General features: G+C 36.5%; 1 protein-coding gene across 3 annotated transcripts in view; it reads left to right on the top strand.

The window, feature by feature from the left end:
• The window catches only part of PDE5A (phosphodiesterase 5A), a 136,273-nt gene that overhangs the window by 26,168 nt on the left and 94,384 nt on the right, over positions 1–15,721 (top strand). For all 3 annotated transcript variants that reach the window (XM_004040328.5, XM_004040329.5, XM_031010214.3), the window contains exon 3: positions 8,689–8,778. In XM_004040328.5, the coding sequence (XP_004040376.1) occupies positions 8,689–8,778 (90 nt within the window). The remainder of the gene's footprint in view (positions 1–8,688; positions 8,779–15,721) is intronic.

Genomic DNA, 15,721 nt, shown 5'->3' with positions numbered 1-15,721 from the left:
TTGAATAAATTGAATAAATTGAGATTTGTGCATGGTGAGATCCAGAGGTAAAGAGAAGTTAGAAGAGGTAGGCAAGTAGGACCATGTAAGTGTGTGGATAAGAATCTGGACATGAAGGAGCTGTGGGAGCACAGCCAGGAAATTACTGAGGTCTTGAATGCCAGGCTGAGGAATATATATTTGGTTTAGAAACATGAGGAGTAACTGAAGATGTTTTGAAAGGGGAACCAGTATGATTTAAATTGTGCTTTGGAAGGATTAATTTTACAGTAGTCATAAAATGAATTAGAGGGGAAAATGCTACAAGTTGGGAGGATAGAAGATTATCTTAATAGTCTAAGTAAGTATGAGGAAGTAAGGACCTTAACAAGGACCTTGGCCTTAAAGATCAAAAGGAGGGAATGGATTTCGGATGAAGAAGTATTAGGTTGGTGCAAAGTAATTGTCATTACTTTTAATGGCAAAAACTGCGATTACTTTTGCACCAACCTAATAGAATCTGCTGAACTTGGCAGCTAACAGGAGATGCAAGTGAAGGGAAAAGAGGAGTTGAAGATGACCCAGGTTTTGAAGCTGGGTAAATGAATAATGGTACTACTAGTGAGTAATACCGAGGGCAGGGATTTGGGGTGTGATACTTCATCTAGGTTAAGTCCTGAAATGTTTTTTCAGAGTCCATTCTATATAAGCAATGTGTTCAATTTTGATTCTCTTGGAAAAATTTACTGGTCTTCATAGAGTATCTCTATGACCTCTTTGAGCTCTGTAGTAACTTCACACTGTAGCAGATTCCAAGAGGGGTATTAAGGACACAGCTGAAGGATTGCTGCCAAGTTTGCAGAATCCCCTTCCTGTCTTAAGTGACAGCTGGGTATCCACTTTTCAATGGCAATATGGTCCCAAGAGTACAGTAGGATCATAAATATTCTCCAGCTTTGTTGAGAAAGTCTTTATTTGTCTTCATGGTCCTAAGTGTCTCCAGCCCTGAGAATTCTTCACTTATATGTGTTTTATTTAATCTGCCTACCATCTTCAAAGTTTTGACAATGTATTTTCTGTTTTGCATTTGATAATGATTTAATTCTTGTAATACTGTTTAAAACAGCTAGTGTCCTTGATTTGCACTGCTCCCAGGGTGATGCCTCTTAGCCTGTGGATTTGTCATGTTGCTACTTCACATTTGGTACCCTTGATCTGTATTTATAGTAGCCTTGCAGGAGTTATTTCATGTCCCAAGAATTTCATTAGAACTTGTGGGGGTTGATCTGTGATCTAATTTACATTGTGATCTAATTTATATTGATATTAGCAGTGGAAGTCAGTTGGCTAATGGATAATTCATTACTAAGCACCATCCATAATTTGAATAATTAAAATACTATGTTTTTTGAAAGTAGTCAGGATATGAAAATATATTCTAATGTTTTCTGAGTCCTAGCTCTTTAAACATGCATCTGTAAAAATGACACTGTATGGCAGTATTTCTTAAGCTTATTTGATCGTAGACCACTTTAAAGGATGTAATGTCACTGTGGGAAACCAAGAGAGGTGTCTGTGAAACAGAATAATACTCAGATTGATGCTGAGAATTTTTTTTAAAGTCTCATAAAGTTAATTATAACAAATGACCTATATTTAGTTCACTTTTAAAACTTTGTAACAGAAAATGATATAAAGTGATATAAATTTGAAAAATTATATAGTTTTATTACTGATAAGAAAACATATTCATATATTCAAAATACAAGACAGGATCCACTACTCAGACCAGTGATTCTCATGTAGACCCATAAATACCAATGAAAAGATTAGTTGGTAAATGCTACCTGTACACTGATGTTCAGTCACACATGGTCTCATGCATCAGCCCACCATCATGCAACTACCTTCAATGTGCCACACCATGTATGTATGTATGTATGTATGTATGTATGTATGTATGTATGTATTTTAAGCCAGAGTCTCACTGTGTTGCTCAGGTTGGAGTCCTGGATTAGCTGATCCACTCACTTCAACTGCACGAGAAGTGGCTATGGTCCTGAGTAGGTGGGACCACAGGTGCATGCCACTGCAGCCGGCTTGGCACGGCATTTGTGAATAACAAGAAGATATTAACACATTTATTAATAAGATATTAACACATACTAAGAAGCTATTAATAGTAAGATATATAATCAGAACTACTATATAAATGTGCTTGGTATTTTCCTTTTATCGGAAAACCAGATAACATCCAATAACTATACAGGATTGCCCTGAACCCCATTCCATGTCCTAAGGAAGTCTTAAACCTTCCCATGATTCATGTCTTAAGGATTTACATTGTTAAAACATCTCTCCTTCTCCCAAGTCAATTAGAGTGCAAAACTCAGACTCATGTCCTGTTTCTACTCCAGAACAGACACTGCATGTGAACCATGCTTTCTAGAGCGAAAACTTGGAGGGTCTTAGGGAAGGGTCAAATTGTCACTTATGTGGCCTTGACCATGTAGCTATTATTCCTTCCTTCCCCACTTCATCTTTCCCTTTCATTTTTTTTTTCTCCAGAGAAACAAATTTTCACCTTCTCTCACCATGCAGTTTCTTACTTTCTATTTCAACTATTTATCAATATATTTTTCTAAAGAAATACGAATTGTTTCAACTGAATTTCAGATGATTATTTCCAGATGAATTTTAGAAGAAAAAGAAAACCCCTAGCAATTGTTGTAATTTAGACAAATCTCCTAATAGAAGTGTAACTGTGCCCCTGGGAACACAGTTTGGGAACTGCTGTGTCTATGCTTGTTCAATGTTTCAGGCATTGTCTTAAAAATTCCACTCTGTGGAAGAAAACCAGCCTTATAATTTGTCAAGTCATCTGTGTTGTTTCCTTTTTTAAATTTTCTGTTATTTTTATTTTGATATAATTTTAAACTCACAGAAAAGTTGCAAGACCAGTATAAGAAACTGCCATACACCCTTTACCCAGATTCTCCAGTTATTTTTTTGCCCCATTTGCTTTATCGTTTCCTCTTTTTCACTCTATAATGCATATAAGGAATATATGCTTATTATTTCTGAAAGATTTAATAAGCTAAAGATATGTTTTTACTAAATAGTTCAGTGTATATTTTCTAATAAGAATATTCTCTTACCCAGCCATAATAAAATTATCAAAATCAGGAAATGTTATATTGATACAATACTATTATCTAATCTGATACAAGACTATTAACAGTCCATAGTCAAAATTTCATCAGTTGTCCCATCCTATTAATAAGCTTTAGAGTTATTTTCCCCCAATCCAAGATAGTATTCAGGATCCTGTATTGCACATAGTTGTAATGTCTCTTTAGTCTCCCCTCCACCTGAAACAGTTTCTCAGCATTTCTTTATCTTTTTAAATTTAGACATTGTTAAAGGGTACAGGCCTGTTATTTTGTAGAATGTCCTTCACAAATAGATTCAAGCTAGGCCCTTTTAGCTGGAATACCATATATGTTAATGCTGACACCTTAACTAAGCAACGACTATTTAATTTTCCAGTTCTTTGACACTGCAACCCAATTCAACCCAATTCAGTTCTGATTCTTAACCTCATGGAGTTAGCACTGACCCTACATGTTAAGGGCTCAATCCCACAAGCCTGCCCCGACTTCAGACATCAGCCGCAAGTGGGATCCCTAGGCTACCACACTTCTTCCAGGCTGACTACCAATTCAAGGATTCTAGTGACCCCCGCTTAGGTTCAGTAATTAGATAGAATGACCCACGGAACTCAAGAAAGCACTACACTTATGATTACAGTTTTATTAAAAAGGTTACATACAACTCAGGAGCAGCCAAATGGAAGAGTTGCATAAGGCAAGGTATGGGAGGTGGCGGGGGGTGGGGTGGTGTGCAGAGCTTCTATGCCTTCTCCAGAATGCCAGCATCCCAGCACATCAATATGTTCACCACCCTGGAAGCTTCCCTAGACCTCATTCTTCTCAGCTTTTTATTGAGGTTTTATTATGTAGGTATGATTGATTACATTATTGGCCATTGGTGAGTGGATTCAATCTCCAGCCAGTCTCCCCTCTCCAGAGGTTGGGGGTGGGACTGGAAGTTCTAAACCTCTAATCACAAGGTTGGGTTTTCTGGTTCCCACCCCTAATCCTGAAGCCTTCTAGGGCTCACCTCATTAGTGTGAATTCGGGTATGGTTGAAAAGGGCTTGTTGCAAATATGGAAATACACTAGTATCACTCAAGAAATCCCATGGCCTTTAGGAGGTCTGTGTCAGGCACTGGGGACAAAGATCAGAAACATGTTTAATTATACCACACACCTTCGTAGTGTATCTTATAAGGAGGCATATTTATGTGATGTAAGTATTGATGATGTTAAATTTGATAACTTTTTTAAAGTGATATCTACCAGGTTTCTCCAATAGTTTTTCCCATTGTAATTAATAAGTATCATATGGGCAGATACTTTGAGACTGTGTAAATACTGTGTTCATCAACAACCTATTGACCAGCTTTAGCATCCACTGATTTTCTAACTCCATCATACCTCTTATATTTATTAGCTGAAATTCTAATGTAAGGGAGAGTTTTGCCTTCTCCTTCATTCATGCATTCACATCAATTATGGACTCATGTAATATTTTATTTAGTCAATTATGTTCTCTTATTATCTTTATGCTGATGTTCAAATTATAACAAATTTGCTGAGTCCTTTTTGTTATGTCCTCATTAATTTTGGGGCATTTTTTTCACTTTCTGGCTAATCAGAATGTTTGAGGCCTATCTTACACTTTCCGTGCCCTAGCCCTAGAATCATTCTTTTTTCCCAAGGAGCCCTGGTTTCTTTTAGTGGGGGGAATGGTATTAAGAAACCAAGATTAAGGCACTAGATGTGCTCATTGTTGCTGGTATATTAGCAGACAGAGCTAGGAAAATAACATATACATACGCATCTATGTTGTATTTATTTCTGTATCTATCTACTTATTATAATAAAAACAACTGAATTCATACTGATACTTCCAATTTCATCCAACAACTAAAGATGCATTATTTTTCTTTTTTTTCCTCTATTGGGTGTTTCATTCTCCAAAAATGAAAGACTAGGCTTCCTTATTCTTTTTATATATATATATATACTCATGTGCTCAAGCCACATTTCTAGCTCTTTCTAGATTTTAATATCTTTCTCTTTAGACTACAGAATTTCCTTTCACACTTCTTATAGTACATACAGTGCTGACAAATACTCTCAGTTTTAGTTTATCTGAAAATGCCTTTATTTTGCCTATATTCTTGAAGGATATTTTCACTGGATAGATGAACCACTATCAGTTGATAGTAGTTTTCTTTCAATATTTTAAAAAAGAGTTTTCTCATTTTTTTCTTGTCTTCATTTTTCTTGGGAGAGGTCAGCCATCCTTTGTATCATTTTCAACTTATATGTTTCACCCTACATATCATTTTCACACCATGTGTGTAAGCTTAAGGTTTTCATCAATTTGGGAAATTTTTCTTTATAAGTCTTTAAATATTTTTCAGCTTCATTATCTTTGGGACTCCAAATATATGTGTGTGTGTGTGTGTTATGTGTGTGTGTATACACACTTGATAGTATCCTAAAAGACACTGAAACTTTGTTAATGTTTTATGGTTTGTTTTCTTTTCTCTTTCAATCCTTCTGAATGGATACTTTCTGTTGATTTATCTTCAGGGTCACTGACTCTTCAGCTGTTTTCGGTGGGCTGTTAAATGTATTAATGAACTTGGTGTTTTACACACTATACTTTTCAGTTCTAGAATTTTCATTTGACTATTTTAATAGTTTTTTCTTTCGTTGCAGAGATTCCCATCTCTGCAAAGAAGTTATTACTATATTTTTCTTTAAATCCCTACATTAATTTTTAATAGCTGCTTTAAAGTCCTTATCTGTGAAGTCCAACATGTGAATCATCTTGGGGTCATTTTTTATTGACTACTTTTTCTCTTTATTATGGGTTTCATTTTCCTGTTTCTTTACATATGTGGTGATTTTGTATTGTCTGCTGGTCATAGTCTGTTTCGCTACATTTGGATTATATCCTCTTCCTTTAAAAAAAGGGATGAGATTTGTTTGGGCAGGCAGTAAAATTACTGGCAGATTCTTTTGATCCTGTCAGGCTTGGTCTTACTATTTGTCAGAGTGGATCTTTTGAATTTAGTCTTAGGGAGTACCCCCAACTATATGGTATAGTCCTTACTCCTAAGGAGTGGTCTTTTCCTGCCTCAGTGCCTGCGCTGCTGAATGAATTCTCTACTCTGGCTGGGCTGGAACTCCATTGTCTCCAAACACTTCACTAATTGGTGTCACATTCAGTTTTTAGCCTTCAGCAGGTAATTTTTGCTAGTCCTTTAGTTTTTTTGCCCTATACATGCCCAAAGTGAGTAGAAACTCAGTGTCTTTTGGTCACCGCTTCCTAACCATCTTCCTTCCAACCCCCCAGCACAGCCCCTGTGCTTTATACTTTCCAACCACTTCAGAAGTTTGGAGCTCCATTCAGTTCTGTTTCAAAGCGTTGCTCTCATTGGGTAGCACCTGCCTTCTCTAAAGCAGGAAAATGCCCTCAGGCAGAAAGCCAGAATGTTGAATGGCAATTACTTATGTTGTCTTTTTCTTTGCTCTGCCCATGGCTTTGTTGTCTTGTATTTTGTCTAGTCTTATAGATGTCTTCAGCAGGAAGGAATTCTGGTACCTGATACTTTGTTATGGCAAGTGGGCATCCAAGGCTTGTGTTCTTTCATACTGTCATGTTCTTGTAAACAGTGAAAGGAATAATCACAATGATTGTAGTGTTCCATTTTTTTCTTTGATGTTTACTGGACCTAGAGGGGTTAGAACTCCTTTATGTATATTGTCTTTGCACTGAGTACATTATTAAAGGAAAACTCCTTGAGATGTCAGGAGTTTGGAACTTCACCTCAAATGAAATTCGAAGGATGTATTTATTCCCACCCTCTTCACTGGAGAGTGAAATTCGGAACTGCTGTTGATTTTAAACTAACAGTAGACACAAAAAATATGTGAAAGTCCTACTAAATTTAATCTGTCAAACTCTACTGCTTTGATTAGGTAGTTGGGTTAAGTCTTCTTTATAAATTGTCTCATAATTCAAATGTTTATTAACAAAGTAACACTGAGGATGTATTTTTATTCATGTTTTACTTATTGGTTTGTAAAATAATTCACTATATATCAATAATTTTTCACTTCTTTAATTCATCAACATTATCTTGTCTGCTTTCTTTAGACAATATCTAAAGATAAAATAAGAATTTTATTAGGAAGATTCAGCTAAAGTTTTTCTCTGCATCTCAATTCATATAACTGAGCATGTTTGCAGAAAAAGCAAAAATGTAGTAGTGTTTATAATATAAAATATTTATGTTGATTTTTCACCATTTTGTAGCTTTTCTTTTGAAATTATCTTTAAGCTAAGTTGGGCCCTCTCAGTTGAAAATTGGCCTCATTTCTGACCCCAATTGATGGAATCTAGTGTAATCACTTCATTCACAGCTTTACTGTGACTAATTTATTTTTTATTTTTTTAAAAAGAAATGACCTTCAAAGCTCATCAAAAGATGAGCTTTTCCAGTGTGGATATTCCATATTCTCTGAAGGGAATTCCAACTGCGTAGTTTTTGGAGCAGTGATGCTATTATTAGATTGAGCATGTAACTCCCCAAGGCTATCGCTTTGAAGGGAACAGCACTCATTCAGATGTTTATGTCCTGGAATGCTTGTTTCCATTCCACTCTAACCTCGTGTTGTTGTAGCTATTGATTTCCTCTACTTTGGTTTTCCCTTTACTGACAAGATTTGCTTTAAACTATATGGTAAGGTAAAAATGATAACATTTGATAACCGTGGTATTATTTGTTAATGAATTCCTTCATTGATTTAACACATGCTTTTGATTGAGTTCCTGTGCTAGGAATACAGTAGTGAACAAAAAAAGAAAAAAAAAAAACCCTCACAGAGTTTACAGCCTAATTTGAGATCTTCCCAATCTAAAGTGTAATGGAAAATTAAACTTTACCTTTGTTTCTTTAATTCATACTTAGAAATTTAACACCTCAAGTCCTTTATGATTATTAGGTGTCTATAATGTGCCTTGTAAAAGGGGAAATTCAAAAGATTAAAGGATTGTTTACAATCTGACTCAATGAGATTGTGTATATATGTGTATAATTTAAATTCTCAGGAATACTTGAGATAGAAGTACAGAATACTGAAGAACTGTAAAAGAGCCCTTACAAGGGAAGTAAAGTCATTTATTGAAAAGGTTGTTCTGGAGGCACAATAGAATCAGGTTGTGAGATGATATTACAGAGGTGGAGAGATGCCACTTTTTCCTGAATTTAAGTACAGCTATCTAAAGTGGTTAATATTTTGAATTTTCTTTATTTCTGAACATTTGTTCGAGTCTGTATTTTTTTCTCTTAAACACTAGCTGCTTATAAAAAAGCTCAGCAACTTAAATTTATCTTTGTCAAATATAATATGTACTTACATGATGATGCCTTTCACAACAATAAAATTGTTACTCAGAGTAACAAGGTAAGTCCAAGGTTAGATTTCTCTAATCTAATAAATCAGAAAAATCAAATCAATCTTTGAACAGGTCAGTCATTAAATTGAATTTCTTTTTCCATACTAGGATCCTCGGTTCAATGCAGAAGTTGACCAAATTACAGGCTACAAGACACAAAGCATTCTTTGTATGCCAATTAAGAATCATAGAGAAGAGGTAAGCCAATTTTCCATTTTATAAAAGGTCATTGGAAATATTTTTCTTTTTGAAAAATATTTTGTATTTACTTTGCATATGTATGAAATAATGCTTTAGTGACAAATTAGCTATAAAGTTCTTAAATGTTCTGCTTGATTTTTTTTTTATTTAGATTTTTAGTTACAGGGCCTAATTCTGATAATTACTTTACTATGCCCATTTACTTAGAAATAAATTTTATGCATGTCATATTCTACCTCCCCTCTTCCTGAAGGCGTTATTCTATCTTAAGATATGTAATTATGGTTGTGATTAGGATCAATTCATTGCATATTATGTTTTAGGAGTATGAGTAATATTCATAAATGCTCATCCAACTACAGTGGTCATTAACTGATTTCATTCAAATTGAGGTTTTGAAAAAAATAGAAATCATAGCTAATTCTAATTATGTAAATTTCAATTTGAAATTTTAACAGGCAAATGAAAATATGTTAGTTTATATTTCACCTAACTAGAAGATTTGGATTCTGTTATCACTGAATTCCCTCTTCATTTTACACTTATTTGGAAAAAAGAGTTAATAAATTATCAGTTAAACTGAATATTTCAATTGAGCATTCTCAATCCTGACTGTGTATTACAACCAACTGGAGAAGTCTAAAAGATTACCAATTGTATTAATTGGGGTTCTCCACAGAAACAGAATCAATAGGATATATGAGGATATATGAGGGGATTTATTTATGGAAATTAGCTCATGCAATTATGGAGACCAAGAGGTCCCACAGTCTGCCATCTTCAAGCTGGAGAACAGGAAAGCCTGTGGTGTAATTCAGTCTGAGGCTGAAGGCCTGAGAAATGGGAGATTTGCTGGTGTGAGTCCTAGAATCCAAGAATCTGAGTATTTGAAGTTCTGTTGTCTCAGAGGAGGGAGAAGGTGGATGTCCCAGCTTCCGAAGAGAGAGCAAAATATGCTCTTCCTCTGCCTTTTTGTTCTGTCTGGGCCCTTAGTGGATTGGATGATGCCCACCTACATTGGTGAGGGAGAATCTTTTTCACTCAGTCTACTGATTCAAATGCTAATTTCTTCTGGGAACACCCTCACAGACACACGCGGAAATGTTTTACCAGTTATCTGTGTATAGCATTTAAAAATTCTAATGCCGAGGTTTCACCTTAAATCAGAATCTCAGGGATTGGGACCCAGGTATTAGTATTTGTTAAAGCTCCCAAATGACTGCAGTGTGTGGCCAAGGTTGAGAATCACTGCCAATCGTATTAGAAGTACTTGATGCTTCTACTTGATTTATATTCAAATTCTGACATTTATTCTCCTTCCTCCATCTAGTCTGTTACCAAACCTCATTGATTTTTTTCATTAGAATGCTTCTGATTTCATTATTTTTTTCTTTTTATTCGTGCTACCTGCATGCACCATGATTCAGATTTTGAAGTAATGCCTAAGGTTTTTAAATGTTCTTGTAAGGTGTTTCTATCCTTGCAGTCAATTTCCCTTTAGTCCATTCTACATATCACTGCCTGGAAATTTGCCTAAAACACAGCTTTCTAAATCAGTGCTTCTAAAACTATGTTGTGCATAGGAATCACCTGGGGATTTTGTTAAAATGCAGATTCTGAATTCAGTAGGTCTGGGTAGAACCTGAGATTCTTTTCTAACAAGTACCAAGTTGATGATTACCTGGGTCTGCTGATCACAATTTGATTAACAAGGCCCTAAGTCAGTTACTTCTCAGTAGTCATTCTCAGTGCCTTAGAGTTGCCACATGGTTTCTTAAAAAGTGTAGTTCCAGCAGTAGTAACTAAAAATGCCTACAGCAATGACATAATATGAGATTAATTAATTAGTTTAATTAACTAAGTATGTGAATGAATACATAAAATTGAAAAGGCCATACATGGACTGATCATTATTGTGTTATTAATATGGTTGCCAGGTATATCAAATTTTTAAAAAAATGTGTCCCATGCATTATTTGGGACATCATTATACTAAGAAATTATTTGTTGTTTATCTGAACTCAAATCCAACTCAAATTTCATCTGGCAGGCCTAGGTATAAACCACAGACTAAGATTCCGTGCACTTAGGAAGACAATGTTCAGCTTTTAGTTATTAAGGATACTTTAAAATCATGGCCCCCAAAACAGCTTTGTACCGGCAAAGGGATTCAGCCTGAATTATGACCTGATTAAGCTTCTCTTTCTAGATAGCGTGAACAATTTCTCCAACAGTCAGGATTGGGGGAACTGATGAGAATGCAACAGAATCACTAGGAAGAAGTGAGTAGGATGGCCCTTTCTACAGAAAGTATCCTCAGGATATACATTCTTCCATATTATGACTGCCAGTGAGGATGATTTAAATTAAATAAAAAATTAAAAAAACACAGCTATATTGAGATATAATTTACGTACTGACATGGTTTGTCTGTGTCCCCACCCAAAATCTCACCTTGAATTATAATCCCCATAATCCCTACATATCAAGGGTGGGACCAGGTGGAGGTAATTGGATCATGTGGGCGTTTTCCCCCATGCTGTTCGTGATAGTGAGTGAGTCTCATGAGATCTGATGGTTTTATAAGCATCTGGCATTTCCCCTACTTGTACTCACACCATCCTGCCGCCCTGTGAAGGTGTCTGCTTCTCCTTTGCCTTCTGCCATGATTGTAAGTTTCCTGGGGACTCCCCAGCAATGAGGAACTGTGTGTCAGTTAAACCTCTTTCCTTTATAAATTACCCAGTCTCAGGTATTTCTTCATAGCAGTGTGAGAACAGATTAATACACATATAATATAATTTACCCAGCTTAAGTGTACAATTTGATGAATTTGAGATATGTATATTCGATCATGTAACCACCACTGCAATCAAGATATAGAACATTTCTGTCACTTCAAATGTTCCCCTGTACCCCTTCGTAGTTGATCTCCTCCTCCTCCCTTAACCCACAGCTCCTGACAAGCACTGATCTGCTTTTTGTCACTATTGTTTTGCTTTTTCTAGAATGTCATTTAAATGGAATCATACAGTATGTGGTCTTTTGTATGTAGCTTCTTTCACTTAGCCTAATGGGTGTGAGATTCAGCCTTACTGTTGGATGTAACAGTAGTTTGTACCTTTTTATTGCTGAGTGATTTATTCCATGGTATGGATATACTACAATTTGTTTATGCATTCATCAGTTGATAAACATTTCAGTTATTTCCAGTTTGTGTCTATTACAAAACAAAGCTGCTGTCAGTGTGTTTGCATACAGACCTTTGTGTGGACTTATGCTTTCACATCTTTTGGGTAAATACATAGGAGGGCAGTTGCTAAGTCATATGGTAGGTATTTATTTAATTTGATAAGAAACTTCCAAACTCTTCCAAAGTAGCTGTACCATATTTCATTCTTATCAGCAGTGTATGAGAGTTCCCCTTACATCACATCCTTGGCAACACATAGTGTATCAGTCTTTTTAATTCTAGGCATTCTACTGAGAGATGATTTAAATTTCATTACATGAATATGTAACCCCACTCTTAGCCAAGGACCTGCTGCCTTCTTACAGATCTGATTGAAGTGGGTTTGGCCACAGATCCCCAAATAGCCCGAAGCTCTCTCCTTTAGACTTCTGCTGGGTTCCTGAGCTTTCTCATGTCTCTCTCTGTGCTCTCACATCCTCTCCTGCTGGTGTCTGTTTTACCTTGTGGTGACTTAATATGAGCCTTGGACTCTTACACTAAGCATTTCATGAGATGAAAAAATCTTCAGTAGCTTCACTGGGGACTAAATACAGGTTGAGTATACCTAATTTGAAAATCCAAAATGCTCCAAAATGTGAAACTTTTTGAGTGCTAACATGACCCTCAAAAGAAATGCTCATTGAAGCATTTTGGATTTTTCTGTTAGGGATGCTCAACTGATAATAATGCAAATATTCCAAAATCCAAAAATAATCTAAAATTTGAAACATTTCTAAGTCCGGAGCATTTCGGATAAGGGATGTTCAATCTGTAACTTTATTCAAGAGAGGGCTTCCAGAACACAGCTTTTTTTTTTTTTTTTTTTTTTTTTTTTTGAGATGGAGTCTCGCTCTGTCACCCAGGCTGGAGTGCAGTGGCACAATCTCAACTCACTGCAAGCTCCACCTCCCGGGTTCACGCCAGTCACCTGCCTCAGTCTCCTGAGTAGCTGGGACTACAGGCGCCCGCCACCACGCCCGGCTAATTTCTTTTTGTATTTTCAGTAGAGACGGGATTTCACCGTGTTAGCCAGGATAGCTACGATCTCCTGACCTTGTGATCCGCCCACCTCAGCCTCCCAAAATGCTGGGATTACAGGCATGAGCCACCACGCCCGGCTTTTTTTTTTTTTTTTTTTTTGAGACAGAGTCTCACTCTGTCACCAGGCTGGAGTGCAGTGTGGTATGATCTCGGCCCACTGCAACCTCCGCCTCCCAGGTTCAAGCAATTCTCCTGCCTCAGCCTCCTGAGTAGCTGGGACTACAGGCGTGTGCCACCACACCCAGCTAATTTTTGTATTTTTAGTAGAGATGGGATTTCCCCATGTTAGCCAGGATGGTCTCGATCTCTTGACCTCGTGATCCACCTGCCTCAGCCTCCCAAAGTGCTGGGATTACAGGCGTGAGCCACCGCGCCCGGCCCAGAACACAGCTTTTTAAACTTCTTGCTGACCCTTCCCATTCTCCTTCCTTCTCATCTTGCTCCCTTTCCTCCCAGGTTCACACTGCCAAGTTCAAAATTATTTCTCCTGAGAATTAACGTTTTCAGAGAAAAGAATGAAGAGAGACAGAACAGACACACTATCAAGCGTGGCTGTTATAATATAAAAAGTAATTTGGCTGGCCAAAAAATAAACCCAGGCCACTAACAAGGTGCAATATTTGACTTCCAGAATTATCTTTAAATTTATATCTGTATAAACAAACTCAGAGTAGTGTTTGCTTTTGTATGTACACATAACTACTCTTTGTCATGAAAATTTTAAACCAAAATGGAAAGTTGCAGGGAGGCTTTTGGGACTAATTATTAAGATTGCTTGCTCTGGGCTTGAATCCCATCTTTACCACTTAGTTGCTGGCTGACAAACCAGGATGGAACTGGTTAATCCCTTTGATCTTCAGTTTCCTCATCTGCAAAATGAGGGCAATAAAAGGATCTGCCTTAAAGGGTTATTGGGAAGATTAAATGCATTCATGTGAGTGAAGGGTTTAACGTAGTTCCTGGCACACTGGAAGTGCGTCAGCTACTATTCTTTAAAAGGAGATGTAGAACTAATAGAGCTTTAAAGAGAGACAAGGAATAAGAGCTGCATGAAGAAGTCATTAGCCACATAATAATCAGCTAACTGGGACCAAAGCCAGTGCTCAGCTAACTGGGATCCCAACACAGCCCCTGACATAGTCTATTGATTACCCTCTAAGAAACTTTAAACTTAAGAGAAACATGTTTTTCTCTATTTTTCCTCATAAATGAGGCAAAATGAATTTGGTGTTTTCTCTTTTTCTAAGTCCACCCTTATCGAGTAAGCCAATACCCATTCTGACTAATTACCAAGGAACCTAAAAAGAACTGTGATTATTGAATCATTAAATATTGATTGTTTACAAAATATCCTGGTACCTTTCAGTGACACTGGTTTTTAAAGACATTGGTACCAACTCTGGAAAGCTGTTTTAATGGAGTAGTTGACTATTGAATACTAAAGTCTGAATTATAACATAGGCCGGAAAATGCAGGAAGATTTTTAAGATTCACTGAAATATCTAAGCTCTTTATTTGCCTCTTATTCTTGTAAAGTATTTCAACTAATTAAAAATGTTTGGGAGTTCTTTTCATTAATGTTATAACCATAACTGTTATAGATACAGCAGTGCTTTTTTTACAAGTAAGGATCATAGATATTACTAAACATCTGTGATGGTAATTTTTGAAAAAAATCATAGAGGTTAAGTTTTTGCAATCTTCCCCTCTCCCTACTCCCTTCTAGAGAATGGAGTTAATGGGCAAAGTGGAAAAAGAAACTGGAGAAGTGTTAGAAGGCTAAAATAATTTATTTTGGAAGGTCAAAGAGCTACTGGCTGGAGAAAATGAATAAAGACAGAAAGAAAAAAGTGATCAAGGGAGAGAAGAGAGCCAGTCCAGAGTGTCTATTAGGGAGTAGTTTGAGGAGTATGGGGTAGGAGTTTGGAAATAACTGCCTTGTATGTAGGAGATAGTAAACATGTGTGATATTTATTAAGCAAATCTTGTGAAAACTGTGCTAATGATCTGGCAAGTATTAGTTCATTTAATCTTCATGACAACCATAAGAGGTAACCCATTATCTTATTCCTACCTAACAAAAAAGGAAACTGAGACATGAAACATATAGGGAACTTGCTCAAAGTCACATAACTAAAAACTGGCAAAGCTGAGATTCAAACCCAGGCATTCGGACTGTAGGGGTCATAATAGAGAGAAGAGCATTTCTTAAAAGTCTGCTATGGATGATGGCTGCACTCTGCTTCCCTCCTGATTGGTGTTTTCTTGAGACTCTGCAGTAAGCACTTAAATTATTGTTGATTTTTTTGGAGTGGAAGGTACACTGATGTGTTTAATGTGGCTACATGCAGAAGCAGGACTTGAGGTGGCAACAAGGAGATCTGCCTGTATTCTGCTGGCCCTTCAATGTTAGTGTTTAAATCGCTCTGCAGACGACTTTTTAAGATGAAAAATGAGATGACAGAGAAAAAGAGAGAGATCATAGTCACATCCTCTGTATTGCCTTAAGAGGAATCTATAAGAAAATTTTTACCAGAGATAAAACAGTTACAGGAGCATGTTTCATACTAATCTGAGCCAATCTGCTCCAGAGAAGAACCATGACTACAAATGAAGCATAATGAAAAAAAAAGTTACAGGTATGTGAATTTTTACGGCTGCTATTAA

Source organism: Gorilla gorilla, chromosome 3, assembly GCF_029281585.2.
Source record: "Gorilla gorilla gorilla isolate KB3781 chromosome 3, NHGRI_mGorGor1-v2.1_pri, whole genome shotgun sequence".
In the NCBI taxonomy this organism is placed as follows: domain Eukaryota; kingdom Metazoa; phylum Chordata; class Mammalia; order Primates; family Hominidae; genus Gorilla; species Gorilla gorilla.
This window is presented reverse-complemented; position numbering and strand designations above follow the sequence as displayed.